Source organism: Blastomyces gilchristii (assembly GCF_000003855.2).
Source record: "Blastomyces gilchristii SLH14081 genomic scaffold supercont1.23, whole genome shotgun sequence".
In the NCBI taxonomy this organism is placed as follows: domain Eukaryota; kingdom Fungi; phylum Ascomycota; class Eurotiomycetes; order Onygenales; family Ajellomycetaceae; genus Blastomyces; species Blastomyces gilchristii.
The window spans coordinates 669,480-695,188 of NW_003101659.1; the positions used below are offsets into that span (position 1 = coordinate 669,480).

Consider the following 25,709-nt stretch of genomic DNA (forward strand, 5'->3'; position numbering starts at 1 on the left):
GACAAGAAGTATGGCTCTGTCGATTGTGTTGGTTGATTTGATTTTTTCAAACTCTCTCTCACTTCCCGCGACCCGTTTTCTCGGGAAGAAGCTCACCCGCTAACCTTATCCCAGACCCTCTCGTAAAGAAAATAGCAAAGAACAAGTGAGCAGAAGTGAAAGCTCAGTAGATTAATCCCGATACGAGTTTTATAAATGTGTTTCTGGCGCTGAAGCGATAGGTGGCGGGCTTCTTCGCATCCGTGGCCGGCTGCTTGGTCGGATGGTGAAGAAGGGAGAAATCGTATTTATAGTGGAAATTGTATCAACGGTCAGATTGCTTAGTCAGCGGACCATGGGTGGTAGTTAACCACCACTCCCAGAGCCATCTACCTGCTCGCTCTCATTCTCATTCTCTCGCCTTTCTTATCGGCTTAGTCCCGACATCTCAGATACAGTGCTTTTTGCGCGCTCTTCTGTTCTTATTTCTGTCGTGCGAAGGTACGCTTGAGATCGTGCGCCGGTGTACTCTTGAGCTCCGAGAATCACAGTAACGATGCATGCTACTTATTGCGAATGCTCTATCTATACCCTCCCCAACATTTATCTGAAAAGAAAGGCTGGCCCACTAAATAGACCCATATTGAGTGGAAAAGGTAGAAAATGAAACCCAAGCAGCAAACGAGAAATTAAACTTGCTATCTAACAAGAAAGACCCCGAAAACTAAGCCAGAATTGAACAGCAAAAACAGCTAACAACAAAGCAGAAACAGAAACAAAAGCAAAACATATTAGTTATGGTTATCGACAGAAAAGAAAAAAAGAAAAAGAAGAAAGAAACACACGCCGCTTAGAATGCCAGGAGTTACGCTCTTCATATCCGGCCCAAAAGAGTTCTAAGGGGCCATACAAGATGCTTTGAACACCTCAATGCCCTACCAACGAGAGAGACAAAGCAACCCTGAACGCCAAGAAAATGGATGAGCCGCTCATACCCCGACAATAAGCCGATTTACCTTTTATTTACCGAATCGTCATTTGCTTAGCCATCTGGCTTCCTTTAGATCCAACAGCTCCCTCCCTCGAAGCAGCAGCCGTGGTGCCGGGCTTACGCTCGAAAACTTTCCAGAATTTAAGACTCTCATCGGCAGCTAGAGGAATTAAAGTTAGCGACAAGACCATAGTAAAAGAAGAAAAGGCATAGTTAAGCGGAACGTTAGGTTATTAAGACAGACATACCAGCTGTAGCCAACATCTGCCCATCAGGGCTGAGACAGCTGTGCAGCACACGTGTTTCATGAGCGGGGATTTCCACGTTGCGGACCAGGGAAGGATAGCTCCAGATGCTCAGGGAGTTGTCGGGGAAACCGCTGGAGCTCACAAGCTCGCGGTAGTGGTTGCTCCACCGAAGACTAGTGACTTGGGAACCGGTGTCAATGCTGTTGGTGCGGGCGCCAGTGGTGGTGTTCCAGAAATGGATGTGGCGGTCATAGGAGCCACCTCCGGTAGCAAGGAGATTCAATTGCCAGGGACACCAGCTAAGAGCCTTCACAGCGGCACGGTGATTGGTTTTGGTGAATTTGGGCGCGCTGAGGGATCTGGAGTCCCAGATTGAGACGAGGTTGTCATTTCCTCCCGTGGCAAGCTGGGCACCGTCGGACCGCCATTCAAGGCCGCAGACCTCGGATGTGTGCGAAACAAGCTCAGCAGTCTTGTGCTGGGCAATGCGAACATCATGGTTGAAAACGAGTCCACTTCGCGCACCAGTGGACAGCGTGTGCTTGTTCCATCCCATAACACCGACACGGGTCTCATGGCCAAACATGCTCCTCAACTTGCTGCCTTCCTCAACATCCCAGATCTGGACTTCTCCTGTGCCGAGCCCGACGCCAACATAAGCTCCATCGCCACTCCATTTCACACTGCTGACATAGGTGTCAGGTGAGGTTTCAAGAAGGCAGTTGACAGAGCCGGTCTCCGCGGACCACACATAGACGTTGCGTTCGAGGCCAATTGCGACTTGGTTACCAGAACTCCAATCGAGGAGGTTGAGATAGTAATCATCAACTAGGCCTGGGGCATCCAAAACACGTTCTGGGGCCGTTTGAACTCGTCGCCTGAACTGTGCAGATTGGGAATTGGCGGGTTTAAGAGGACGGTTGTACTGGGAGCGGAGGTCAATTGGCTTGGATGATTCTGGAGGAGGGGGTTTGAACGCAAGAATACGAGTGTTCAGGGAAATGTTGCATGCGTCCGCAAGGGATGATTTGTATGCAACAGCATCTGGCGCAGGCCGAGAATAGGTGGGGTTGTCATTATCATCGAGGCCAAGATTCTCCAGAGCACTGGCGATGTCGTCATCGCTATCGCTGCCGCCAATGTGGAATGCACTAGCGGCATTTGCTAGCACAGTAGAGCCTTCGCTAGTCTTTGGCCGTTGGTGCTCGTCTGGCTTGGCAGTTCCCGCAGTCGCAAGACACTCGCTGGCCGAACGGTTCGGAATAAAACGATCTGCTGAATTATGCGGAAGACGAATGGTTGTCTTTGAATTCCTTGAGCGGAAGGTAGTATCCTTTTTCTTGGTCGGTGTTTGACCGGTGGCTGGGCCAGTTCCAGTCAACGTCCAATCAGAAACGCCCAGCTCCAAATGGCGGGGAGATTTTCTGGTTTTGGCAATATTCGACTTTGGAGAATCCCGGTGAGTTCTTGACACAGTTCTTGAAACAGATTTGGCAAAGTGAGAGGAGAGATTACCACCATACACCGACTGAGAAACCACTCGGGTTGAGTCGGATGATTGGCGTGGAGGGGTGAAGGGGGAGGAGTGATTCGACACATTAGTTGCCAGGCTAGACGTTCTTGATCTGGGCGAAGGTGTCAAGGGCATGCGGCCACCGGCCGTCTTGGAGGAGAAAAGTCCATGGTGACTCTTTAGAGGAGTCGACACGGAAGCAGTAGCCATCATATATGACTGCGAATTCGAGCGACCCGAAATTACTCAACCCCAAAAGCCAGGGCCAACAAGGGTCAAATTTAACGCTGAAGCCGTTTTCCAGAACAACCTGGGCGTTCTTTTACAGAGAAATAATTGGGGAGAGGGGGAAGGGGATCGTGTGCAGTACGTCTGGATGTATAACTACTTGAAATAGCTATGTTCGACAAAGATAAATGGATGGAATTCGGTCAACACAGAGGATAAACAAGTAGGGATACAAGGTAGCGGATATAGAGAGATATAGTGGAGGAAAAGCACCGATGGAGGATATGGATGAAGAGAAGATGAAGCAAAAGAAGCAGAGGAGGAAGTAGAATTCCCCCGCGAATAAATATTTACATCGACTTAGCGCAATTTGATCGCTACGGCAACCGCTGCTGAGATAAGCCGCGGATGCATCGGGTCTAGTGTGTGTTACCTCATCAATGCTCTTGCCAAGCCGCTAGTCAGAGTTTTGTGCCAAGACCCTTCGCTGCGGCAAACTGGACAAACTGCCGCCCAACTCCTCAAAACATCGACGTCAACTTATTAGTACAGAGGCTTTGAAATACTGCAAAGCCTCTGGGGATGCGACTGCGCAACGCCATGGTCCTGTTGCAATCTGCGTGATCACCAACTTCTTCTTGGTCAAATTGTCTCGTTTTAGCAGGTTTATATTACCTTGCTGCCCATCATGGCACATGAACTCTCATCTCCATCGTCTAGAGCTACTCCTAGTAGTAGTTCATACTCAGCAGCTCAGGCAACACAGGTCGGAGGCAGTAGTGGCAGCAGCTGGGGAGGCTCTTCGACATTGGCTACCTCAGGCATCGCATCCTCCTCGTCATTGACGTCTCATTCTCTACAAAATAATGACAATTCCTACCTTATGCCCACTAGTCCTCCCAAAGGTCGCCGCGGGAGTGGTGATGGCTATCGTCCCGCAGTGAAGAGGTCCACTGGAAACCCCCCTGCATGTCTCGTCAACGCCTCTGTCACATACTGTGGAAATAACCAAATATATGCTTTTGGAGGCTTCGACCAGTATACCGATGAAGGTCAGGGAGATTGCTCCTGCGCTGTGCTGCATCTCTTGGAATCCTGAACAGATCTAATATTTTGACGCTTTGTCTATGCAGTTTACAACCATGTTCTCCGATTAGATCTTACAACTCTTAGGTGGAATCTAGTTGATAATTATGGAGACATTCCCGGCGTCAGGATGGGTTAGTTCTCCTCGACTCCTTGTTTGCTATAGTAATAGCTTGGGCGCATGACTGACATGAGAAAAATCACCTTTAACCAGGACATACCGCTTCTCTTTACCAAGGAAATAAATTGATTGTGTTTGGCGGGGAGAATGAACATCGCGAATACCTCTCCGACGTCGTTATCCTGGATATTTCTACGTCCACCTGGACATCACCTGAAATACGTGGACCGATACCCCGTGGAAGAGCACGGCACGCCTCTGTGATTTACGAAGACAAACTTTTTGTGGTTGGAGGAATAACTGGGGGAATAACCGGCGAGACAAATGTTATCCTGGATGATATTTGCTATCTTGACTTGAAGACGTGGACTTGGTCTCGTTGGTGGAGATTTGTGGCTCGTTTCGATCACACGGCCTGGATCTGGGGAGGTCGCCTTTGGGTTTTTGGGGGTCTCGGTTCAGATATGGAGCGCGGTACGGATCTTTGGTGGTTGGACTTGAAAGGCATCCCGTCTTTCAGGATCTCATCGTCACAAGGTACCGTCGAACCCCCAGGAACTCTTGCTAGGGTGACTCACAGCCCCGCAGCCCAGTATAGTCCTACCCCTGCCCTCCAAGGGCGTCCTGGTGGATATGCCGCCAATTCAGCCAGTGTGCAAGTTAGAACGCTGAGCCGCCGAAAACTACTCACAGCTCCTGGTGCTATTTCTTCACTCAAATTCCACTCCGGCCCTCACGTACCTACGCTCCTATCCGGCACGCACTTCCATGTGTACTCATCCGGTGTTCTTCTCGATATTGCAACCCCTTCAGAGACCGTTCAACCGTGGGATGTCAATCTCGCTTCTCTGGAGCTTGATTCGTTAAGGTGGCAGCGTCTAGCGGATGGGCAAGAAATATTCAAACCTGGATACCGGTGGCATTATTGCACCCTCAATGAGGATGGTACTAGAGCGTGGCTTCTTGGATGTAGCCTTGAGGTTCCAAACGCCACTGGTGCTGGAGACGAAAATCGCCTAAATCAGGTGCTCCTAATCAATCTTGAGCGGTACGGTCTCCTTGGGAACGACCTCACGTTTGAATATTCCGAACAAGCCAGAATACTTGCATCAGAACGACAGGAAGCGCCACGGCCACGCTGCACCAGCCTAGGAGCCGATTTAGTTGCGGTATTTGACCAACCTCCCGAATCTGGGAGCGGAACGGATTTTATCATTACCGCAGACCATGACGATGATGCACATCATCCAGAGTCTAGTGATTCGATCATGTCGCCATCTTCTTCCCATGCCCAATCCACATTTCTTACAAGCACCGACTCAACGTCCCAGCCCATTCACGTTCACAGGATAATTCTACAAGCCAGATGGCCACACTTTAAGCGCCTTTACTCTGCTCAAATGGCAGAATACCACACGAAGAAGATGCACATCCCCGAACCATATTCTGTCGTCCGTGCTTTTCTTTACTATCTGTACACGGACAGCATCGCTGGACATCCAGAGTACTGCTCAGATATTACTGAAGTGGCAGGCATGCTAGTAATGGCTAACCTTTATGACATGCCCAAACTCCGTCTGCTCTGTGTCAATCGGCTCAGCCGGGAACTGGACGTCGACAACGCAGCGATCATTTGGGATCGCGCAGGACGGACGAATGAGGAATGGCTGAAGCGCCGCGCAGCATCCTTCTGCCTCGCCAACTGGGGCCGCGTTGTTAGAACGGAGGGGTTCCGTAACCTAAGCAGGCAGAGCCTGATGGAGCTATGCGAAGTGGTGGATATGGAGGGGCGGGTGGTTCCGGGCCATGAACTTGAGCTTGTTAGTGAGTTGGACGGGTTCGGGTCGGGTGCGGACAATAAGCAGAATCACGTTGCAGCTGGCTCTGCGCCAGGGCCGGGGATGGAAGACCTTGATGAGGGTGATGGAGATGAGGATGATGGCATGGAGCTATCATGACGGGATAGTATAGGACATACTGATGGGTTGCAATAATGGGATAAATGTTTCGGGGTTATATCTTTTTCTCCCGCTCGAAAGTTTACCACTGTATGAACTGGCATGGCGTGGGATAGGTAATTAGGTTTGTTTGCGGGTGTTTTTCCTTTCACTATTTTACTATTCGGCAAGTGGTTTGTCCTTTACTTAGTTTTTATATCCTTCCGATACATTTGCATTCATTTTGTTTGAACTCCTTTTTTTGTTTCAGGTTGTACCAGCATAGAGCTCCAAGAGTGTTTAAATAGTTGTTTAGATATCGTATGGCATTGAAACATGATTGCAATACTCCGGACATTTTTAGCCTTTACCCGCGACGTGAGGACGTCTCGATGATAGCTGCAGATCCGGATCTCATTTAGCTCTGACTGGAGATGTGGAGGTATATAACTAAGTGGACTGCAATGGCTGGCACTGTTGCAGCTTGAATGGGATATTTATACGCTTGTCTACCGTGCTGTCTACCGTGTTCATCTCCCTTCAGCCTGCCGCTGTTTTCTGTCCCTTGACGATATTTAAGAGAGACATATTGTGTTGTCTTGATAGTGTCCAGCGTACACTTTTGAAACAGGAACCAATTATTTCTTGCGTAAATACAACTAGAAGAAAAGTGAAATATATATTCCTGCCTTACTTGAAAAACTTCATCATGTCTACGACTACTTCCAAACTCCCTTCGGACTTCCTGTGGGGGTTTGCGACAGCTAGGTACGAAAAGCAGCCCATTTGCTTAAGTTTATTCTTACACCTTGTTATTGTATGCGATTGGTGTGGCCACTGGGATATACCCAACTAACCCAATTCTCAAACTTCTTCAATTCTTGTTGATAGCTATCAAATTGAAGGAGCTATTGAAGCTGATGGCCGTGGGCCTTCGATCTGGGATACTTTCTGCAATATCCCCGGGAAAATCGCGGATGGGTCCTCTGGAAAGACAGCTTGTGACTCGTACAATAGGACCTCTGAGGATATTGCGCTTTTGAAATTGTGTAGAGCGGGGGGGTATCGATTTTCTCTCTCCTGGTATGTTTCCCTTTTGCTTGGGTGCCTGCAGAGCTCGTTCCCATCTTCCGAATTGACAGGAAGAATATTCTAATACGTTATATCCAAAATATGGGGATGGAGATAAAGGTCCCGAATCATTCCTCTAGGAGGTCGAAATGACCCGATTAATGAGAAGGGGCTGCAGCACTATGTGAAATTCGTCGACGATCTGCTTGCTGCTGGGATCACTCCCATAGTCACATTGCTACACTGGGACCTACCGGACGAGCTACATAAGAGATACGGAGGCTACCTTAACAAGAATGAGTTTGTTGCCGATTCCGCCCGCTATGCTCGCGTTGTCTTCAAGGAATTGAGTCCTAAGGTTAAGTATTGGATTACTTTCAATGAGCCATGGTGCAGCTCGATTCTGGGCTATAATACGGGTCAATTTGCCCCGGGTCGTTGTAGTGATCGGTCCAAGAGTGCCGAGGGCGATAGCAGCCGCGAGCCCTGGATTGTTGGGCATACCCTCCTTGTTGCTCATGGTGCTGTAGTGAAGATTTACAGAGAGGAGTTCAAGGCTCGAGATGGTGGGGAAATTGGCATTACGCTCAATGGTCCGTTTGATTTCTGCTCCCGGAACAACAAAGGGGGTTTTAAAACAATTCTTCGGATATCAATGCTGATATGTATGACCAAATTTACAGGCGACTGGGCTCTACCCTGGGACTCGGAGAACCCAGCCGACGTCGAGGCAGCAAACCGAAAACTCGAATTCTCCATCTCATGGTTTGCTGATCCCATATACTTCGGCAAATACCCGGACAGCATGCTCAAGCAGCTAGGAGACCGCCTACCCACCTGGACAGAGGCAGATCGCGCCCTCGTCCAAGGAAGCAATGACTTCTACGGCATGAACCACTACTGCGCGCACTTTATCAAGAACAGAACCGACGAGCCGGCCCCGGGTGATTTCTTTGGAAACATAGAGAGCTTGATGGAAGACAAGAACGGAAACCCTGTCGGCCCGGAGACGCAGTCCGAGTGGCTACGTCCGTATCCGTTGGGCTTTCGTAAATTGCTAAAATGGTTGAGTGATCGATATGGCCGGCCGAAGATCTACGTTACGGAGAATGGGACCAGTTTGAAAGGCGAGAATGACTTGCCGTTGGCACAGTTGCTGGACGATGAATTCCGGGTTGAGTATTTCCGTGGCTATATCGGGGCAATGGCTGATGCGTATGCGCTGGATAATGTCGACGTGAGAGCGTATATGGCGTGGAGTTTGCTGGAGTATGTGTTCAGAAAAGTTTTATCTACCTTTCTGAAGTGGCTAGCTAACCCTGTATCTCTCCCTAATTTAGCAACTTCGAGTGGGCAGAAGGATACATTACTCGTTTTGGAGTGACGTACGTCGACTACGAGGGCGGGCAGAAGAGGTACCCGAAGAAGAGCGCCAGGGAAATCGGGAATATCTTCGACGCGTATATGGAGAAACCATAGCTTATTGAGTTTCGGACTATCAAGGGATTCCTGGGGAATACGATTTGATAATTCTCACTCTGCCGATTGTTATACCAGGCATTGTTTTCTAAACGTAGGGAACGTGGGTAGAACAAATGGTTTAAGGCTTTGCAACTTTTAGAGACCGCTCCGTTCATCCACAGAAAATATAGACATTGTTGTATGAAAGATAAATTATAATGATATAGTGCTAAGAGATAAAGTAGCTGGAAGGAATTTTAATGGCATATTCATGATACGAATTAAAAGAGATTTCCTTAGTCCGATGACAAAACCCCTCATTCGACAAGCGTCTATATATGGCCTGTCGTTCGGGAATTGCAACCTAGAGAACTATAGACTGCTTTCGTCGTGCTGCAGCTGAATAACCTGTTGGTGCAGTAGCATTGTAGCCCCTATCGTGCTAATCCCCTCAGTATCTCAAAGAGTTTTGTTACATTTCAAGATCCGGGAAGAGAGAAAATGTGTACATACCTTATTTAGACAAACTGTTACTAGCTCAGCGATCACGCAACAGAGACGTGGTAAATCATTTGGTTTGCAGTAACTCTTTGTCATACCTTCGACTGTAGACTTGGATTTATACCCATTGCTGGGTATCTTTATCGAATCCGATGATATCAAGTTCAATATTCAAGCTCTTTAGCATCATATCCATCGTGAAACTCTGTAGGCAAATGTTAGCATAAAGAGAAGAATATCACACAGAAAACATAGAAGAAAAAATCACAAAGAGAAAAAGAACAATCAAACCTCGCCCTCATCACCTTCCCCAATTTTATCTCTATTTCCATCCTTGCCATCACTCCTGCGCTCCAGCCCCTCAATCTCCCCCTCCATCTCCGCTATTCTCCTTTCAACCTTCCCCCCCTCACTCCCCATCTCATCCTTACCGCCAACATCGCGCTCATCCTCATCCCACCTCGTCCTCCTCTCCTGCGCTTTTCTCATATTCTCTCTCCACCCCTTCACACCACCCATCCTCTTCACCCTCTCCTCAGCGCCAACGAACAGTTCCTCCGCCGCCTCCCGACTTGCAGTCTTCCACTTCGCAACTAGCACTTCAAGCTCCGCATCCTTCCCCGACTGCTCGAGCTTCAATGCCTGTGTAACAATATCAAGGTCCATCCGTAGTTTTGCGAGGCGTGTTGTCAGGGCAGAGTACTGCTTTTGGAGAGCGAGGAGTTCGGGAGGTGCGCTTGGTGAGGGTGTCGATATGGTAGGTGGTGGGGTTGGTGGGATTGTGGTGGGCCGCTTGATGGCTACGGAAGCGGGACGTGGGGTGTGTGGTGAATGTTGGGCGCCGGCGGAGATGGTTGTATTATTAGATGCATCGTCGACTGGAGCTATTGATTTCGACACGCCGTCGGCTTTCTCGTCGCCGTTCTCTGCAGATGTGTTTTGGATTTGTTTACGGAGTGGGGATTTGAAGGGCTTGGAGAGCGTGTGTGTAGCTTGGTCGAGTCGACGGCGTTTGGCTGCGTGAAACGACATGTCTGGTTTTCAAGGGGGAAGCGGCTCGAATTCGATAAATGTTTATCGTGATAGCATCACTTAAGTTTTTGAACGGCTGGGACTCGTACGGTAACCGTTGTTACTGCATTGACGCAGCAATTCGAGAGCATCGACAAAAGCTATCGGGCGCTGTCTTGGTTCGCGTGGTTGGCGCGAACAGATAAGATAGAGCTGCCGCGAAACCACGTGAGATGACGACATCAATCATCGACAAATATCTACGGACGTTCTCAGATTAAGGCAATAAATGTTCCACTTGTTCATAACTTAACAATAATATTTGTGATGATAATGACGAATTTATATAAATCAATTACATTTAAATACAAAGGACCACAGGGTGTTTCGTTTGACTTCAGTCTAATGACCAACTCCGCCAGCAACCCAAGCCGCGAAATCAGGATCGCCGGGGGGCGGGAAAAGTCCTCTATCCTCCTCCCTCTGCGCCCCAGCAGCAGCGCCACCAGGACCTGCGGGATTATTAGCGGGCTGCCCTGCGCCATTTCCGGCTCCAGCCCCACCACCTGCAGCATTTCCATCTACCTGACCGGGGCCTCGTAGCCCCCGTCGCTGTCGCACGTACACAAGAACCATCAAAGTAGCTGCCAGCGCGAGGATGATAAGGCTATCCAAAATGTCATCATCGATATCCATATCAAGCTCGTCGTAGTAGGTACTGTCATGGTTACGTCTGGCGGTCTCTCCCCTGTTATCAGTGGCGGCGCCGTCTTCGGATAGTATGTTATCCGGCGCATCGGGATCGGATCGGTGTTTCGATTTGTGCTGGTTGAGAACTTCATCGTCCTCTTCATTATACGTGTTGAATGCTTTAATCCATTCCTTCAGTGATCGGTGTCGATTTGCGTCTAAATGGTGAAAATAGTTTTGTTAGTGTGAAACGGCGACAGAGACACACATGGGTGGCAGTTTGAGTATGGCAAGACAATTTGCCTAAGGTTTTGCCTTGTACGATAAGTAGCGGATGGAAAGCGGTAGACTACAACTCACCTGGTTCTGATCGGATAGGATTAGCCTTTCCATGGGTAATCCGATTCCAGAAACTCCTTATCCGTAGCTTTATTAGGCTAAGCTTGACGGGAAGATAAGCTTCATCATTCGTTTCAAGGGCTAGATCGTAGAATCTCTTTGCCATATGGAAATCCTGCTCAGTGGCATAACCGTTTTCATGCATCCAACCCAGATTCCAAAACGCCTGGGCACTGTGATAGCCCTCCGCAGCTGAATGATAGCATGTGAAGGCTTTTTCAAGGTCGGGTGGTGTGCCATAGCCGTGGAAATAGTAATCTCCCATTTTCACAAGGGAATCGATGTTCGATTGCCTTGCGGAACGAGTCCAGTATATAAGCGCTAAAGCAGCATTTCGGAGTAAAGCTGGCCGGCGATTCCGGGGCCGGGGCAGAATAGAATCAAGGGGGAGAACCGACCGCTGCTCATCTAGCAAGTAGGCCACGTTCGTCTGGGCGCTCTCGTAGCCTTGTTCTGCTGCCATCATTGAAGCAACTAGTGCGGTTTCCTTATCACCATTTTCATATGCCGTATTAGCTTCGTGGAACGAGGAATGTATAACCTCTGCCTCTTCTGCCACCATTTTGTAGTACGCTGTCGCCATACCACAGTGACGCTCTTTTCCTACCCCTTGCTCAGCAATTTCAGCAAGATAGTAGAACGCTTCGATCCAACGATATCGCGCGGCCAATTCAAAGTATCGAGTTGCTGTGGCTACATCGCCTTGGTCCAGGAATAAGGCTCCGAGCCTGGTTTCAGAAGCCGGAAAGTCTTGTTCCGCTGCAGCCTTGAAGTAAGATGCAGCTTTGATAACGTCATGAGGTACGCCATACCCATTCAGATACATTAAGCCAATGTAATGCTGGCACATCGGATCCCCAAGCGCCGTTCCCCGCTGGAACCAAGTCATTGCCTTCGCAAAATTCTGATCAACCCCCTCCCCACGCAAGAACATAAGCCCAATATGCGCGGCCGCTTTTGCAGCGGTCTTCTCAATCCCTACGGGATGATTCGAGATAATCTTTCCGTCGTTAGTCCAGAATTTCTTCACTACCAAACCAAAGTATCTCAACGCTTTTCTCATGTTTTTCTTCATGTTTCTTGAACCATCGTAATGCATCTTCCCCAAGGTGAACGTCGCTTTCACATCACCCTTTTTCGATAAGAGATCCAAATATTCCAACACATCTTCAAGGCTCGAATCAGAATTGGAATGGTGGCCATCCCTATTGGCATTCGGACCAGAGCTCGAGACGCTTGCGCCTTCACCGTACACACCACCTTCATCATCAGACCAGCGATATGACTCCCTAGCCAGGATTTGACCACCGGGTGGACCGGACCTATAGTAAGCCATTGCTTGGTCCGCTACCTGTTTGTAGTAATACGCTGCTTGGTCGCAATTGCGGGGTGTTCCGATACCAAGATATCGGCGAAACGCAACAGTCATTTGAGATCTTATATTCCCTCCCATAGCTGCAAACGTATGATATAACAAGGCTTTTCCCTGATTCCGTTCAACCGCGCCTCCTATCCCAGTCGCATACATAAACCCAACCATGTACTGCGCGGTACTGTTCCCTTCCAGCGTCGCAAGTGATTTATAAAGCTCAAAAGCCCGGGGATAATTTCGTGGATGCGTAAAATTGCCGTAGAAGTTCATTTCCGCTAGGAGAAATATTGCGTCTGGGTTGTTTTGGGCCGCGGCTTCTTGAAGTAGCGATACCACCTGCTTGAGCTGAGGGGATAGTTTATTCTTCTCTCCTGCGGGTTGTGCGTTGTTGTCTATGGGTGGACTGTTCATGAATAATATATAAAAGGCCTCTTTCGCATAGTATATTGCATGTCCAAGGAACCCTGACGGCCGGTCACGCTTTTTGACTGGCACTTTCAGAGAGCGAAGAATGTCTCGTGCTGCTTCAACAGCTGGCTGGCCTAAAATAAAACACAAAGGAGATATGTCATTAAATTTGTCCAGCGTCTCTCACGTTCTCCAGACTTTCTCCGCAAATGTAGACTCACCCTGGGCCTCCGCATCTTGCTTTTTCCGTTCAGGACTTAGCCCAAGCCCGTGTGGAAGTGTGGTTTCGGACGCGGGAGGAGCGCTACTAATATCTGTAGTCGCTCCGGTTCCTTCATGTTTATCTTGAGCTTGTATAGCCAGTACCTGTATCAATACTAAGAAGACATTGTCAGGATCATAATACAATCTGCGACAAAAGTATACGTGGCGAAGGGGAAATATCCAGGGCGAACTAACACAGAGCTATTGGCAGTAGATGCCACCTCCAGGGTCGCTTCATCATGGCTGCAGTCATGAAAATGTGGTTTTAAGAATGAGTATCATTGTGACTCATACCGCTAATGAAATAACATCAACTATGGCCACGTGAAGTCGAGATTTCATTCCGAAGTTGCTATATGGACGTTCTGATAGTCGACGGAGATAGCTTGCTTTATATTATTTCTGGCCACATATTTAACTATTTATTGCGGTTGGCTGCTGCGACGCCGGCGCGAGCTGTGATTGGCTGACTCGTCCAGCTCCAACTCTCTTTCTTCCAAACCTCCAACCTTGAAACTTCCAGAACTACGATCTATTACCACCGACAAAGCAGCTTATAGAGGCGTCACAAATTGTTCAGAGTCTAGCAGTATTGCTTTATCTACTTATAGACTCGGTTTTTGAAAGCCACTGATTCACAGTTTTAAGAGACTACGCGCGACTCGGTGAGAAGAGAAATACACTGCCTCCAATGTACCGATGCGTTTCGTTATCTAACCCGGCGAGGCACTGGACTGACGCTGATCATTCCAGTCAATTCGAAAAGGATCATGAGCTTTACAGACTATGAGGTTCTCTTTCGATGGAGGTAAGTAGGTTATGAGGCAAAACTAGGGCTGGTAAACCCGCTTGAAGCTCACCCAAAGTCAAAGAAAGTATTCTCAATTCATCCTATATATACCGTACCTTATTTGATATAATATCTCCAAGTGCTAGTTAAAAAGGAGGTTATCGTTCCGGCATTCACTCCATCAAAATTTACGAAAGTTACAGACTTGACGGTACAAATGATGGCTTCTAGACATTCGTGGAATCAACCTTTCCAGTTTTTGCAACTCATTTAGAACTGCCATTGCAACATCCAAGTATTCAAGATGTCTTGGTCAATTGGCTTAAGCCGTTGCATGGTGACGCTTGCCTCCTGTGTTCTTTGAGTGTCCAACACCGGAGGCTTTCCTGAGCCTTCAACTTGCCCAATAAAAGCACCACGAAAGAAGTCAAGAATCTTCAATGCAGGCTTATCCTGCAGATCGGCCTGGGTTGGGTTCGCGATAGCTTCTAAGCTAGCGATCCACTTCTGCGGGTCAACGATTTCGACGGGGAAGTGTTTCTTGATAGCGGGTATTAGCGAATCCCAGGGGGCGGGACTTGGGTTGACGAGATGGAAGGCCGCGCAACGGACTTCCTCTTCAGTTTTTCTCCTTGATCGGAGAATATCGAGGATTACCCGCGAGATTGTGTCCTATATGCGAAAAAAAAAGGTTCAGCAGGTTTATCAATGGAAGTGAGCACCTGGTACGGGCAGGATGGGGGTTTTAGGAAACACACCACTGGAATCCAGTCCACTGCTATGGTTCCAAGGGATAACGGAAGCTGTTTTATAGTTTTCGACGTTGCAACCAAAGATGGAAACCATTCTTGCTTGTTCCACACTCCTTTTTCTGTTGTTGGACCTCCGATTTGACCAACCCGATGAATGGTGGTTGGGACGCCGCAATAGGAAGACGCGAAAGCGCAAATCCGCTCTCCTACATGTTTAGATTCCCCATATCCGGTGCGCATCACGACGTCGGCGTCTTCATATATCTCTTCCGGAACAAGCATGCCGCGTTTTGTGGTGTCCCACCCTTCAACAGTCGAAATTGAGGATATGAAGTGAATATGGGCACGATGAGTGCTAGCAATGCTAAAGTCGACAAGCCGGCGAACTCCTTCGATATGCGGTTGTTCGAATGCTTCCACTTGGTGGTTGAAATTTACCTTCCAAGCATTGTGAATTATAGTATCGACGGATTCAAGCACCCGGTCATAGGCATCAGTGGCAAGCCCAAGTCGTTCGTCTCCAAACTTTGCGTGGAGAAATTCAACTCTAGAGGCGAAAGCTTTAAAAGTTGACAGGCCTTTCTCTTGGAAACTCTTGATCTGCCTACCTGCTGCGTCCTCCGAACGGTTCAAACAGTATACCTTGGCAACCGCAGGATCGAGAAGAAGTTCGTGGAGTAAGTAGCAACCGAGAGATCCAGTCGAGCCCGTAAGAATGACCGAATGCTTTTCGACTAAATCGGTCGTGTATTTCTCTACCAGTGCCCTAAGCCTAGCGGATCGTGCGTTGTCATCCTCCACTCCGGTCCCGGCTTCATCTACCATGGCCGTCCCGTGAATGAGGTCGTACATGTATTGTGAAAGGGCAAACACAGAAGGGTGAGAATATATTTGCCTGCTGGAGAAAGCGTCCTTGCGCAACTGTGGGCAAATGGCTCGGACTGCACTATCTAAAGCCTGCCCAAGCTGCAGTGATTGGAGGGAATCAATGCCCAAAGAAAATATGTCGCTATTGTCACCAATCTCCTGCGACGGAAGCAGGCTTGAAACCACAGCTCTCACTTGCACAGCTATCTCCTTTGCAGTTGCATCTTTGGAGATAGTAATAATAGCTTCGTTGTCGGACTTGGAATACAGCGTTTCAATTTCATTGCTGTAGTCTGCAATGACCATCCGCCGTTGAACACTCCCTTTCGGTGTGGTTTTAAAAGGCTTTGAAGGCGACGAGATGCCGATTTTTGACTTCATCAGGCGCCCATGTCCTGGCGCACCCTCGTTCGCCCTCTGCACAGTTGGCCAGATTTCCTCGATGAACGCGATTTCATCTCCTGTCCAATTGTCCCAATCTAGCTCACAGAGGAGAGCTGCCTGGAACCGCCCTTGGCCCATCACCATGGCTTTTGAAACCAGCGGATGTCCCTGGATAACTAGTTCCATTGATGTCGGGTTGAATTTCTCCCCGTTACTGAGAACAATAACATCGTCTCCACGACCAATATATCTCCAAAGCCCTGGTTTCTGTGTATGGGGGATAAAAAGGTCGCCGGTGCGATATTCCTGGAGATCTGGATACGTGTGAAAGACGCCGTGGACGTACCGATTTTCTTGTCGAGGGATAACTAGCTCGAAAGTGCCATCCCCCTGGGCCCGCATGTCAACTGCGTAAAAAGGATTCCATTCAAAATATCCCCAATCTTCGCGATCTTCCGCCTTCAGAGCTGCAATCAAGCCACATTCGCTCGACCCGAGCACTGTCTGCACGTGTGTTAATTTACACAGCTTATCCCCAGTGTCGGGTGACAGAGGTGCTCCTCCGTAGGCGATGTAATGAAACTTCGCTAAAGTTTCTCGACCTAGCTGGGAGGCATAAAGATCTTCTATGGCTGATGGTGGAAGACTCGTTGAAGTGGCTCCTGTCTCAGTCACCACTGCGTCCAGCAACTCGGCCGTCAGCGGCTTTTCCGGGCTTAGTGCAAACGGCGTCCCGCCAGTAATTGAAGTAATCAATGTAAGCAAGCCCATGAAGTGAAAAAATGGGCTCATTACGAAAGCCAGTTTTCCTTGTTCGCAAGCACTGTAAACGCTGGCAACTCGCCCGGGGGGCACTGGCAGAGCTTGGATCCTCTTCTGTGCAGCGATATATCCATGCGTAAGTGGAACTGGCTTTGGCATACCTATATGTTGTTAGCGTGGGAAAAGGAGGTATGCAATCACCAACCAGATGAGTTCAGCAATTATTCTAACGTACCTGTAGTCCCAGAACTATGAATAATAGCGGCAACCTCATCCTCCGGACCTCCGTGCTGCTTCCCCACTGCTTCATACGGCACGACTTCACTGTTTGTGAAAACGTCCCAAAGGTCTGGAACGGTCCACACCTGGATGCTGGGATCTGCGCTCCGCAGTTCATTTACTTGCCTCTCGCGCTCTACACTGTAGACGAACTTCGAACATCCTGTCTCTTCGAGAAGATGGCGTGATGCCTCCACCGAATTTCGGGGTGAGATGAGTAACGGCTAAAATATCGGTCCCAACTTCTTAGCGTTCTTTTCTATCAACATGCAAAGATTTTGAGAAACAGCCTGCTTACAACATGCCCGACCTTGCTGCAAGCAAGGATAAAAGCCGCGTAGCGTATGTCGTTCGCTCCCATATAAGCCAGCGTTTCGTGATTTGAGCGAGCAGCCACATTTGCTTCAATCCAATGTGCTAGGAGATCCGTTGCAAAAGACAAGTCTTTCATTGTAATCCTGCGCCATCCTTGGGAGATGTCAGGGGACACTGGATGGATGCAGAATAACTGGTTCGGATTGTTGTCCTTGAGAAGATCAACGTCACTCGAGAGAGTGCGTGTTTCAACCTTCACGGATCCCATTTTTGAGGTAGCCCTGAGCAAATATGTACAAATCTCAATGTCCCTTCCAGATAAATCTTAGTAAAAAATCAAAAAGAGGTTTTGAAGAAATGGTTTCCCCGGGGCTTCTCTCGTGGGGAGGGGCCTGATTCATATAGGTGGTATCACACACGTCAAGCAAACGCGGGCATCATCTAGAGCTCCTGCAGGCCGCCACCAGTGCCACTTACGGATCAGAGCCCCATATTCAGACAGGTCGGCCAGAATATGGCCCTGTGAATCGCAGACACATAAAGCTATTGTTCGATTTAGCTTTCTGACAGGGCAGGTCTTTCTGGTAAGGCTACGATTTGCAGATTTGCTACTAGTTTTCCAAATTTGAGGGTAGAAGATCGCATGCAGCCCATTTATCAGTCATCAGGGTTGTTCAGCCAACCAAGGCGCGAAATGAAGTAAGTATCTGCAGCATTTGGGCTCTTGTTGCGATTTCTCATCATTGAGCAAACATCCCTCCATATGTATGGGCTTTGACAATGTAGACTCGTAAATTTGGCTTGAAGCAAAAGCCAGTTTCCGCAGTTGGTTGCACTTGATCGGCGCTTAGGCTATAGTTAGGACTACAGCCAGTAACATAATACTCTAACTCCATTTGCCTACCTTTCTGTGGATTCCGGCATGATGTAGTTAGACCTGACAATGGTGAAGCGGGAGAGAAAACCCACAGCACCATTTTCCTTTTTGCAAATCAGCTACTCTCAACGCCTATTTAGTTGAGCTTCCCACGGCGCGTTGGTGCTATGAAGACTCTTTGTGTCTTCACGCTCGAGAGGCGAACAGGCGTTTGATGATTATTGACCAGGATATATCAGTAAACAGTACATGTACCGAGCTGTCGAACCTGATGAAGACTCCGAATTCCTTGGGGACAACCTTGCTGGACTCCCGCGCGCCGCGTAGGCAGAAGGAGGAGGGTACACTGGAGACATTGTCACTGGTTATAACCATGATAAAGTAGTTATCCTGGTTGGATGATAGCCTACAGTATGTACCTTGTGGGGGGGTGTGTATGCATACGCTGCGTAGTCTATGCCTGTTCCATGTTGCACATCTGGTGATAAATATTACAAGTCTGCGGCTGGCTCCAAGTGGTTTTCAGACAACTATTTAGTTAACTAAATAACTAGTTACCACCGCTTCTGTTTTGCAGGTTGTAGGAAAGACTTCTATGGCAACCTACGATCAGCCTATCCATGCATCAAAGAGTCCGCATTCCGCATCACTCATATGCCCATGAGAGTCGAGATGAAGCAGAATGATGGTATTGTGTAGGATATACCACGAGACCTCGACCTTTCACAGTCTTTGCACTGATCAGATTTCACTATCAAATGGATTATCCGGAGAACAATTCCTGCCCTTAGGACAATCATTCCATGTATGTACTGTACATGTACATGCATGTACATACATGTACAATAATAAAAGAGAGTCCAAGACCCGGTCAATACACATAGTTATAAGACACTGGTTATGTGGCTCTACCCAATGCTTTCCGACAGCATCTGGTAAATTCCTATCGACACAAGCTCACCAACTTCTGTGACGGCAAGGGGTGGGTGTATGGAGTACTCCATCAGTATGTATGTGTGGAAAACCATGTTATTACTTCAGAAATACCTAGGTAATGTCCTCATCTAACTTACCCCTCTCATATCCAATGCAGCTTGACCATACTATACTGTCAGGTCAGTAGCAAGTTGTAGATAACATAGAGAATTTCGCGGAAGCCGAAGGAATTGAGATTTCAGGGCAACACATCAACTAACTTAGCTATATAGAATGTACTCTGTACACCCCGAGCCATATCCCCCTCCATAGCTGCCTGCCTCGGTATAGCGTTCGGGAGTCGGCTGCGGTTGATGTTTTTGTTATATGAATATCCTAGACGATGATTAAATAAATATCTGATTGGCCCAGCGCCCGGCTACATAACGTAGTTAACTAACTTAACTAACCTTTAACTTATAAATCTTGTTCTCGCCTCAGCATTAACCTCCCTCCCTAGACCGCGAACAGCTAAGAAGCCACGGGGGTTGAATGGTTCGCTTTTATCTTGAACTCTACTGAATGAACGATCAATCGGGTGGATGGTGGATAGGCGATTCACGGGTAACTAACTAACTAATAAATAACTAGTTAGTTATGAATCAACGAGATTTATAGTTACCCCATTATTGCCTACATAACACTGAAAATCCATGGCCATTTGAGGTTGAGAGGGGGATAGTGTGAGAATACATCCTTATCCCCGGCTTAAATCCTCGAGGCATCTGAGGGGTTCATGAAATATCCCCGCCTTCAAACAGCGAAATTGTGGATTTTCCCTGCCATCCTTGACTCCTTTGACTCCTGGGCAGTTGGAGTGCAGAGCTGTGCTGTGCTCTGCTGGCCATTCATTCTCTACATGTTCAGGCATCCCATCCATTTGGCCTTAATAATAATGCAATATAATGCGTGGCGTCAACCCCTCCTATCCCCTCCTCTCCTCTTCCACCTCCTCTCCCTCCTCCTCATCGCACTCATCCAAGGGCTGAATTACAACATTCCTACTGACAGTCCTCTGTCTCTTTTCGAACCTGATATCGACCTCGGTTGGTTAGTGTGTCAACTCCCAATATGATCCGAGGCTTCGTTCCTCCAATCCCCCCCCGCATTCTGCTTCGTTATCCCACATCCTCTGTCCAACTGACCTGAGGTTCTCATTGTGGCACATATTTCCATCCCTCAAATATTCTGACAAGTATTTACTTTTTCAAATAGAAACACCGTTCAATATATATATATATACATATACCGCTAATATGGGTGGCATCGACTTTACCACGTTTCGCAACGTGATCGGGGGCGAATTATGCTCCACTGCAGAAACCCGCCATGGCATCAATCCAGCAACTGGAGAACCAAACCCAGCAGTGCCAGTTGCCACTCGCACCGATGTCGACAAAGCTGTCGAGGCCGGAATGGCTGCATTCAAGACGTGGTCAAAAACCCCATACGAGGAAAGAAAAAAGGCTATCTTGGCTTTTGCAGATGCCGTTGCTGAACATTCCGAAGAACTCACCAAACTTCTTGTGAAAGAGCAGGGGAAGCCGGTAATACTACTACCCTTTTCCCTAATATATATATATATATATATATATTTTAAATACCAAACTGAGGATGTATGTATGTAAATGGGGAGTTAATTATTTTTATCTTTTATTATCTTAATAGGCCCCATTTGCTGCCATGGATATTCAGGGTGGAATCGGCAGTTTGAGAGGCACCACCACCTTGGAGCTGAAGGATGAAATTATCGAAGACAGCAACGACAGACAGGTGACTGTCCGCTACACTCCACTAGGTGTAGTGGTTGGCATTGTCCCATGGAACTTCCCGGTCATGCTCTGCATGATGAAAATTGGACCCGCCCTCATTACTGGGAATACCATCATTGTTAAGCCATCGCCATTCACCCCCTATTGCGCGCTGAAGGTCGTCGAAATCGGCCAGAAGTGCTTCCCTCCTGGTGTCCTCCAGGTGCTGAGCGGTGATGATAACCTGGGGCCCTGGTTGACCGCCCACCCTGGACCAGCAAAGATTAGTTTCACCGGTTCATCCGCGACAGGGAAGAAGGTCATGGAAAGTGCGAGCAAGACATTGAAGCGGATTACTCTTGAACTGTATGTTTTAACGCGGTTCATATATGGCAGCCTTTGTGGTTTTGAAAGGATCTGTCTGAAGCTAAAACTATTCCTACCATCACAGAGGCGGGAATGACCCTGCAATTGTCTGCGCTGATATCGATATTGAAGTCGTGGCTGCGAAGGTTTGTATTTTACTTGTCATATCCCCGCTGAACAGGCTGTTAACTAACTGGTAACTCATAGGTCGCAATGGCTGCATTCTTTAATTCAGGCCAGGTATGTACTGTACATACCTCTCCTGGACTCGCCAATCTTGCCATCAATTAAAATTTACCCAATCTGCAAATTGTGAAGAACGCTGGTAAGCGAACTGATGACATGGTTTCTCTAGGTTTGCATCGCAGCCAAACGAATTTTCGTCCACGAGTCCATTTATGAGAAATTCCGTGCAGCAATCGGTGCCGCTACTGCGAAGCTCGTTGTAGGCGAGGGTAACGAGGAAGGTGTGATGATCGGCCCCATCCAGAATTCCATGCAGTACGAGAAAGTCAAAGGATTCTTCGCCGAGATTGAAAAGGAAAAATTGAACGTTGTGACGGGCGGAAACGCCGAGATCCGGAAGCCTGGGTACTTCATCCAGCCCACTATCATCGACGCGCCACCTGCTGAGTCGAGGATTGTTACTGAAGAGCCATTCGGTGAGTTTATGTTCTGCAATATAAAAGCAATGCCCAGTTCGGAAAGGTCCCTTTACAAAACCTTCTACTCCTTTTCTTCATGTCCTCGTTGTGTTTGCTGCTCATTTCTGTGTTTCTGGTTAACCCCCGCAACTTTCCCTTGAATACAAACACGGAATTAACACCCCATCCCACTCTAGGCCCAATCGTGCCCCTCATTCCCTGGAAAGATGAAGCAGCGGTGATCGAAGCCGCCAACGACACCAAGATGGGCCTGGGCTCCACCATCTGGTCCAACGACCTGGTCCAGGCACGCCGTATCGGTGAACAGATCGAAGCGGGCATGGTATGGATCAACACGCACATGGAGGCCAGCCCTGGCGCGACATTTGGAGGCCACAAGGAGAGCGGTATCGGGTATGAGGGTGGTGTTGGTGGCTTGAAGAGCTACTGTAATGCGCAGTCGATGTATATTAAGAAGACGAAGTTGTAAAGGAAGGGAGGGGGGGGGGGTGGTGGTACCTGGGGCAGTGGGGGAGGGAGGGGTTAAATAGTGTGTTTATTTGTTATTGTCGTGATGATTGTTATTATTATGATGATGAGGATGATGAGATGGTTGTTTTATTGCTAGAGGAAGATATACAGCTGCGATAGCCGATGAAACCATGTTAACCATGAGCTGTGAATATAGTTTTCAAAACCATACGCTTACTCCTATACCTCATCCCCATCCTCATCATTTACATCCGCAGGCATGTACTCGGGAACGGACTATAAATAATTAAAATGTGGCGCACGCGCAGCAGGATAAATGAAATGGATAAGGGCAGGGGAACTTGGGAACTTGGTCGAGCTGTATACCTACCTACCGAGCAGATGACCGTGCGTGAGTGGGTGATCGGGGTGATCGCGATCGGCCAAGTCGTCCATCCTTCGTAGTACGGAGTAAATAGTCTCGCGATCCTCTGAACCCTTTCTCCCCCCTAAACCCATCACCTCTCTATCCAGCTACATTTCCAAGCACCGGCTCAAAGCCCATCTCCGCATCCACTCAGACCCAACGATTTCCATCGCAGCGAGTCTCTCACTCGGCCTACAAGCCAACATGCCCCTGAACATAGCAAGCAGGGCGCTCTTCCCGGCTTCTCCCACGCTCTCCATTGCACTTTCACCCCGTGGGTTCATCATGTATGGAATCAACGAAGCGATAAACCAACGGTCTGCCTCTGCCCCCGCAGACTCTCTCTTACTTAGTCTCTTCCGCAAACCATCTTTGCCCTGCATCCCATTCCTGCCACTAGTCGCACGGTAGCTTGCCCAGTCAGTGCATCCACGTTGCGCTTTTATCATCCAGTCGTCGGACGGACTGAAACCCTCAAACGGTGGCCTCTGTCCAATGATATCCCAGAGAGCACACGCGAGAGTCCAGATGTCAGCGGGGAATGACAGGGGTCCATGAAAATAGGTCACCGGAGGGGGCCAAGGATACCGGGGGCATTGGAATAGTGGCGCTGAGTATTATTAGTAGACGGCAGAAACGACTCCCCCAAAGTCAGTGACGAAAATCCTAGCCTCAAAGAGGGTGGGCGACAAGCTCGCTTTCTTTCCCTAACCAAAATGGGTACAACACCGTGAGTAGGAACTCCATTTCGGAGAGGGGCTTGCCACCAAGGCGCACGAATGGTTCGACATTTGGCTGGTCGTATTTTCGGTATAATTCCTCTGGGGAAACGCTCGTCTATGTTTTTCGGCAAGTGAAACATTATTTATGTTCCCTAAAAACCCCGTTAATAATAAGGGAGGAACACCTATATAAAAGCCTGCGAGATAAAATATTCCACATAATTTAATATACATACCGGCATGGACCACCCCTCGGCGATGTAGGAAAGCGATAGCTTGTATGACTTGGGCCGCAATGACCCTAGCCACAGACGTCCTGAAAAGCCTCGTATATGATGCATCTTTCGTCTCAGCCAGGGTCATCATTCTCGGCTCTGTAACAAAGGCAACGGAGCCTTCCATGAGGCCCGTCATGGGCAAACGTATCTAGCACTCGAGGCATCAGAGCCTCTCTAGACTGTCCGGCCCCGTCGCTTGGTTCTGATGGGAGTGCTAGGGTGTCGAGGATTTTAGTCACCGGCATATCTGTGGCGGCAATGGCAATTTTTATAGCCCCGTACTTGTACTTGTACAGTACTTGTCCACGTTCATATCTCTTGCCAGCCAGGTTGTGGAGTACGTGCCAAAGCCGCGCTGGTGAAACACATCGGTAACGACCACTGAGACAGTCGCCGATGGATATGGGGTGATACTCCGCCAGGGCGATAACGGCCAGGCTTGTTCAACCGGACCACATGTTTGGGGGATGCGTGGGGAATTGGTAGCGTCCGTTCTACGATGAGTGGTGGGGATGGATATTGCTTCCATAGGCTGGCGAAATTAGGCGTGAAAAACAACTGGTCGGATACGGCGCAGTGACAACTGGAGGCCATAAATCGTATAAAGACTTCATGACAAAACAGCATATCAACAAAATGATGAACCAAGGAGGCAGAGGTGTGGGAGATCTTCCACGGTTGCTTTCACATCCGTTGATGTTCGCGTCGTTCGTTCTGAAGTTAACTAGTTAACTACCTTTGCTAAAGAAACCAACGTCTTAAGTGCATTGGGCGCTCAGGCAACTTATGAGCCTCAATTGTGTTTTGCATCCCATTCATCTGTTATGCCCGGTGAAGGGTGAGCGAATCGCCTTTCAAGGGAATGGATAAATTCTTCATGGCATAGCTAGACCCGCGCAGTTAAATACAGCCTATTGGTAGGTTAACTACTCTGTAATGAGGATGGCATGGCAGAGAGTAGGAACCGCGCGTAATTAGTAATGTACTGTATTAATGAATTGCCACGCTGGCTATCTGTCCTGTCCCTGTGAGTAGGTAGGGAACCATAGTTCTTCTGAAACACGAAAGCATCGAGAGATTAGGTTGAATGATAGATAGTTCCCTCTTCGTCTGTTTGAAAAAGTTTGGGCTTTTCCATTTTGTTTATTGGCACACCCCCTTAACTACCATCATGACCGGCGGGAGCGAATTAAACATCGGCATTGAGCTATATATTAAATCCTAATGCGGACATGATACGAGAAAATATGCGATGGACGATTAGCTCACATGGGGGGGGGAGGGGGCCAAGGTACTGCAACTTGCATACATCAAGAATGGTTAGCCCACACTTAACTCCCGGTTTGTACTGGACCTGGGGCTACATGATTAACTTCCTCGGGTCCCGTCCATGCGTAAGGTAGTAATTTGAAGATGTCGGTTGGCGGGCACTAGACACTAGTACGCGGAAGCAGTCTCGTATAACTTTGCCCAGGGTTCTTTTTGGGTTTGGGCTTGGGTTGGTTAGAACGGGACCGGGGTGGGGTTAGTTTTCGAGTTGGGGGCCAGAAGCTGCGGGAAAGGTGAGCACGATTTGATGATGTGAACGCGATGGGATGGAGAAAGAATGGAGTGCAGAAAATAAAATTGGAAAAGTTGAAAAAAAAAGAAAAAAAAGAAAAAAAAAGAAGAAGAGAAGAAGGTTTGTTTTAATGTGTGGGATACTTATTGTGATTATTGTTCTTATTGTCAGTTAAACAGCCCTGTGGGATTGAATTTGAACCGGATGT

The 25,709-nt window shown here is 48.3% G+C and overlaps 8 protein-coding genes across 10 annotated transcripts; 3 read left to right on the forward strand and 5 right to left on the reverse strand.

The window, feature by feature from the left end:
• Positions 1-293: 293 nt before the first annotated feature.
• Positions 294-3,281, reverse strand: BDBG_08421 (cell division cycle 20, cofactor-APC complex). Its single transcript, XM_002621344.2, has 2 exons — positions 1,219-3,281; positions 294-1,130 (listed from the first exon to the last, which is right to left on the reverse strand). The coding sequence occupies exons 1-2, from the start codon at positions 2,942-2,944 to the stop codon at positions 1,003-1,005; spliced, it is 1,854 nt and encodes a 617-aa protein (XP_002621390.2). The 5' UTR covers positions 2,945-3,281; the 3' UTR covers positions 294-1,002.
• A 366-nt stretch (positions 3,282-3,647) lies between these two features.
• Positions 3,648-6,124, forward strand: BDBG_08422 (kelch repeat protein; the record flags this gene model as incomplete). The annotated part of the gene is made up of 3 exons (XM_002621345.2): positions 3,648-4,011; positions 4,093-4,179; positions 4,260-6,124. 3 exons carry the CDS (start codon positions 3,648-3,650, stop codon positions 6,122-6,124), a joined length of 2,316 nt encoding a protein of 771 aa, XP_002621391.1.
• Positions 6,125-6,812: 688 nt separating this feature from the next.
• Positions 6,813-8,653, forward strand: BDBG_08423 (beta-glucosidase; the record flags this gene model as incomplete). The annotated part of the gene is made up of 5 exons (XM_002621346.1): positions 6,813-6,871; positions 6,995-7,186; positions 7,295-7,767; positions 7,858-8,443; positions 8,515-8,653. The coding sequence occupies 5 exons, from the start codon at positions 6,813-6,815 to the stop codon at positions 8,651-8,653; spliced, it is 1,449 nt and encodes a 482-aa protein (XP_002621392.1).
• Positions 8,654-8,685: 32 nt separating this feature from the next.
• BDBG_08424 lies at positions 8,686-10,435 on the reverse strand (the record flags this gene model as incomplete). 2 transcript variants are annotated; one of them, XM_031723553.1, is made up of 4 exons in its annotated part: positions 9,000-9,077; positions 9,149-9,223; positions 9,261-9,341; positions 9,428-10,168. In XM_031723553.1, 4 exons carry the CDS (start codon positions 10,166-10,168, stop codon positions 9,000-9,002), a joined length of 975 nt encoding a protein of 324 aa, XP_031580741.1. The 2 variants fall into 2 exon arrangements, with proteins under 2 accessions (XP_031580742.1, XP_031580741.1); XM_031723554.1 differs by having other exon boundaries at positions 8,686-9,069; positions 9,149-9,341; positions 9,428-10,435.
• Positions 10,436-10,437: 2 nt separating this feature from the next.
• BDBG_08425 (ubiquitin-protein ligase Sel1/Ubx2) lies at positions 10,438-13,707 on the reverse strand. The gene is made up of 4 exons (XM_002621348.2): positions 13,476-13,707; positions 13,238-13,393; positions 11,198-13,150; positions 10,438-11,055 (listed from the first exon to the last, which is right to left on the reverse strand). The coding sequence occupies exons 1-4, from the start codon at positions 13,531-13,533 to the stop codon at positions 10,550-10,552; spliced, it is 2,673 nt and encodes an 890-aa protein (XP_002621394.2). The 5' UTR covers positions 13,534-13,707; the 3' UTR covers positions 10,438-10,549.
• A 438-nt stretch (positions 13,708-14,145) lies between these two features.
• On the reverse strand, positions 14,146-18,241 carry BDBG_08426 (ochratoxin A non-ribosomal peptide synthetase). Its single transcript, XM_002621349.2, has 4 exons — positions 17,413-18,241; positions 17,071-17,338; positions 14,829-16,996; positions 14,146-14,742 (listed from the first exon to the last, which is right to left on the reverse strand). The coding sequence occupies exons 1-4, from the start codon at positions 17,695-17,697 to the stop codon at positions 14,341-14,343; spliced, it is 3,123 nt and encodes a 1,040-aa protein (XP_002621395.1). The 5' UTR covers positions 17,698-18,241; the 3' UTR covers positions 14,146-14,340.
• Positions 18,242-19,719: 1,478 nt separating this feature from the next.
• BDBG_08428 lies at positions 19,720-25,458 on the forward strand. 2 transcript variants are annotated; one of them, XM_031723555.1, is made up of 8 exons: positions 19,720-20,335; positions 20,497-20,828; positions 20,950-21,398; positions 21,484-21,544; positions 21,606-21,638; positions 21,754-22,060; positions 22,240-25,259; positions 25,344-25,458. In XM_031723555.1, exons 2-7 carry the CDS (start codon positions 20,538-20,540, stop codon positions 22,530-22,532), a joined length of 1,434 nt encoding a protein of 477 aa, XP_031580743.1. In that variant the 5' UTR covers positions 19,720-20,335; positions 20,497-20,537; the 3' UTR covers positions 22,533-25,259; positions 25,344-25,458. The 2 variants fall into 2 exon arrangements, with proteins under 2 accessions (XP_031580743.1, XP_002621397.1); XM_002621351.2 differs by having other exon boundaries at positions 19,720-20,331; positions 22,240-25,416.
• Positions 23,048-24,076, reverse strand: BDBG_08429 (protein kinase domain-containing protein; the record flags this gene model as incomplete). Its single annotated transcript, XM_002621352.1, has 3 exons — positions 23,048-23,550; positions 23,653-23,814; positions 23,899-24,076. The coding sequence occupies 3 exons, from the start codon at positions 24,074-24,076 to the stop codon at positions 23,048-23,050; spliced, it is 843 nt and encodes a 280-aa protein (XP_002621398.1).
• Positions 25,459-25,709: the final 251 nt, after the last annotated feature.

Excerpts from the sequence above, each read along its gene's own strand:
- BDBG_08421 (XM_002621344.2), bottom strand. The coding sequence starts at position 2,944 with ATGATGGCTACTGCTTCCGTGTCGACTCCTCTAAAGAGTCACCATGGA. Across the intron at positions 1,131-1,218 it reads GCAGATGTTGGCTACAGCTG|CTGCCGATGAGAGTCTTAAA; the intron begins GTATGTCTGTCT and ends TAATTCCTCTAG.
- BDBG_08428 (XM_031723555.1), top strand. The coding sequence starts at position 20,538 with ATGGGTGGCATCGACTTTACCACGTTTCGCAACGTGATCGGGGGCGAA. Across the intron at positions 21,399-21,483 it reads AAGCGGATTACTCTTGAACT|AGGCGGGAATGACCCTGCAA; the intron begins GTATGTTTTAAC and ends CTACCATCACAG. Across the intron at positions 22,061-22,239 it reads TGTTACTGAAGAGCCATTCG|GCCCAATCGTGCCCCTCATT; the intron begins GTGAGTTTATGT and ends ATCCCACTCTAG.
- BDBG_08426 (XM_002621349.2), bottom strand. The coding sequence starts at position 17,697 with ATGGGATCCGTGAAGGTTGAAACACGCACTCTCTCGAGTGACGTTGAT. Across the intron at positions 16,997-17,070 it reads TCATAGTTCTGGGACTACAG|GTATGCCAAAGCCAGTTCCA; the intron begins GTACGTTAGAAT and ends AACAACATATAG. Across the intron at positions 14,743-14,828 it reads CAGTGGACTGGATTCCAGTG|GACACAATCTCGCGGGTAAT; the intron begins GTGTGTTTCCTA and ends TTTCGCATATAG.
- BDBG_08425 (XM_002621348.2), bottom strand. The coding sequence starts at position 13,533 with ATGACTGCAGCCATGATGAAGCGACCCTGGAGGTGGCATCTACTGCCA. Across the intron at positions 13,394-13,475 it reads TCTACTGCCAATAGCTCTGT|TATTGATACAGGTACTGGCT; the intron begins GTTAGTTCGCCC and ends ATGTCTTCTTAG. Across the intron at positions 13,151-13,237 it reads GCAAGATGCGGAGGCCCAGG|GCCAGCCAGCTGTTGAAGCA; the intron begins GTGAGTCTACAT and ends GTTTTATTTTAG.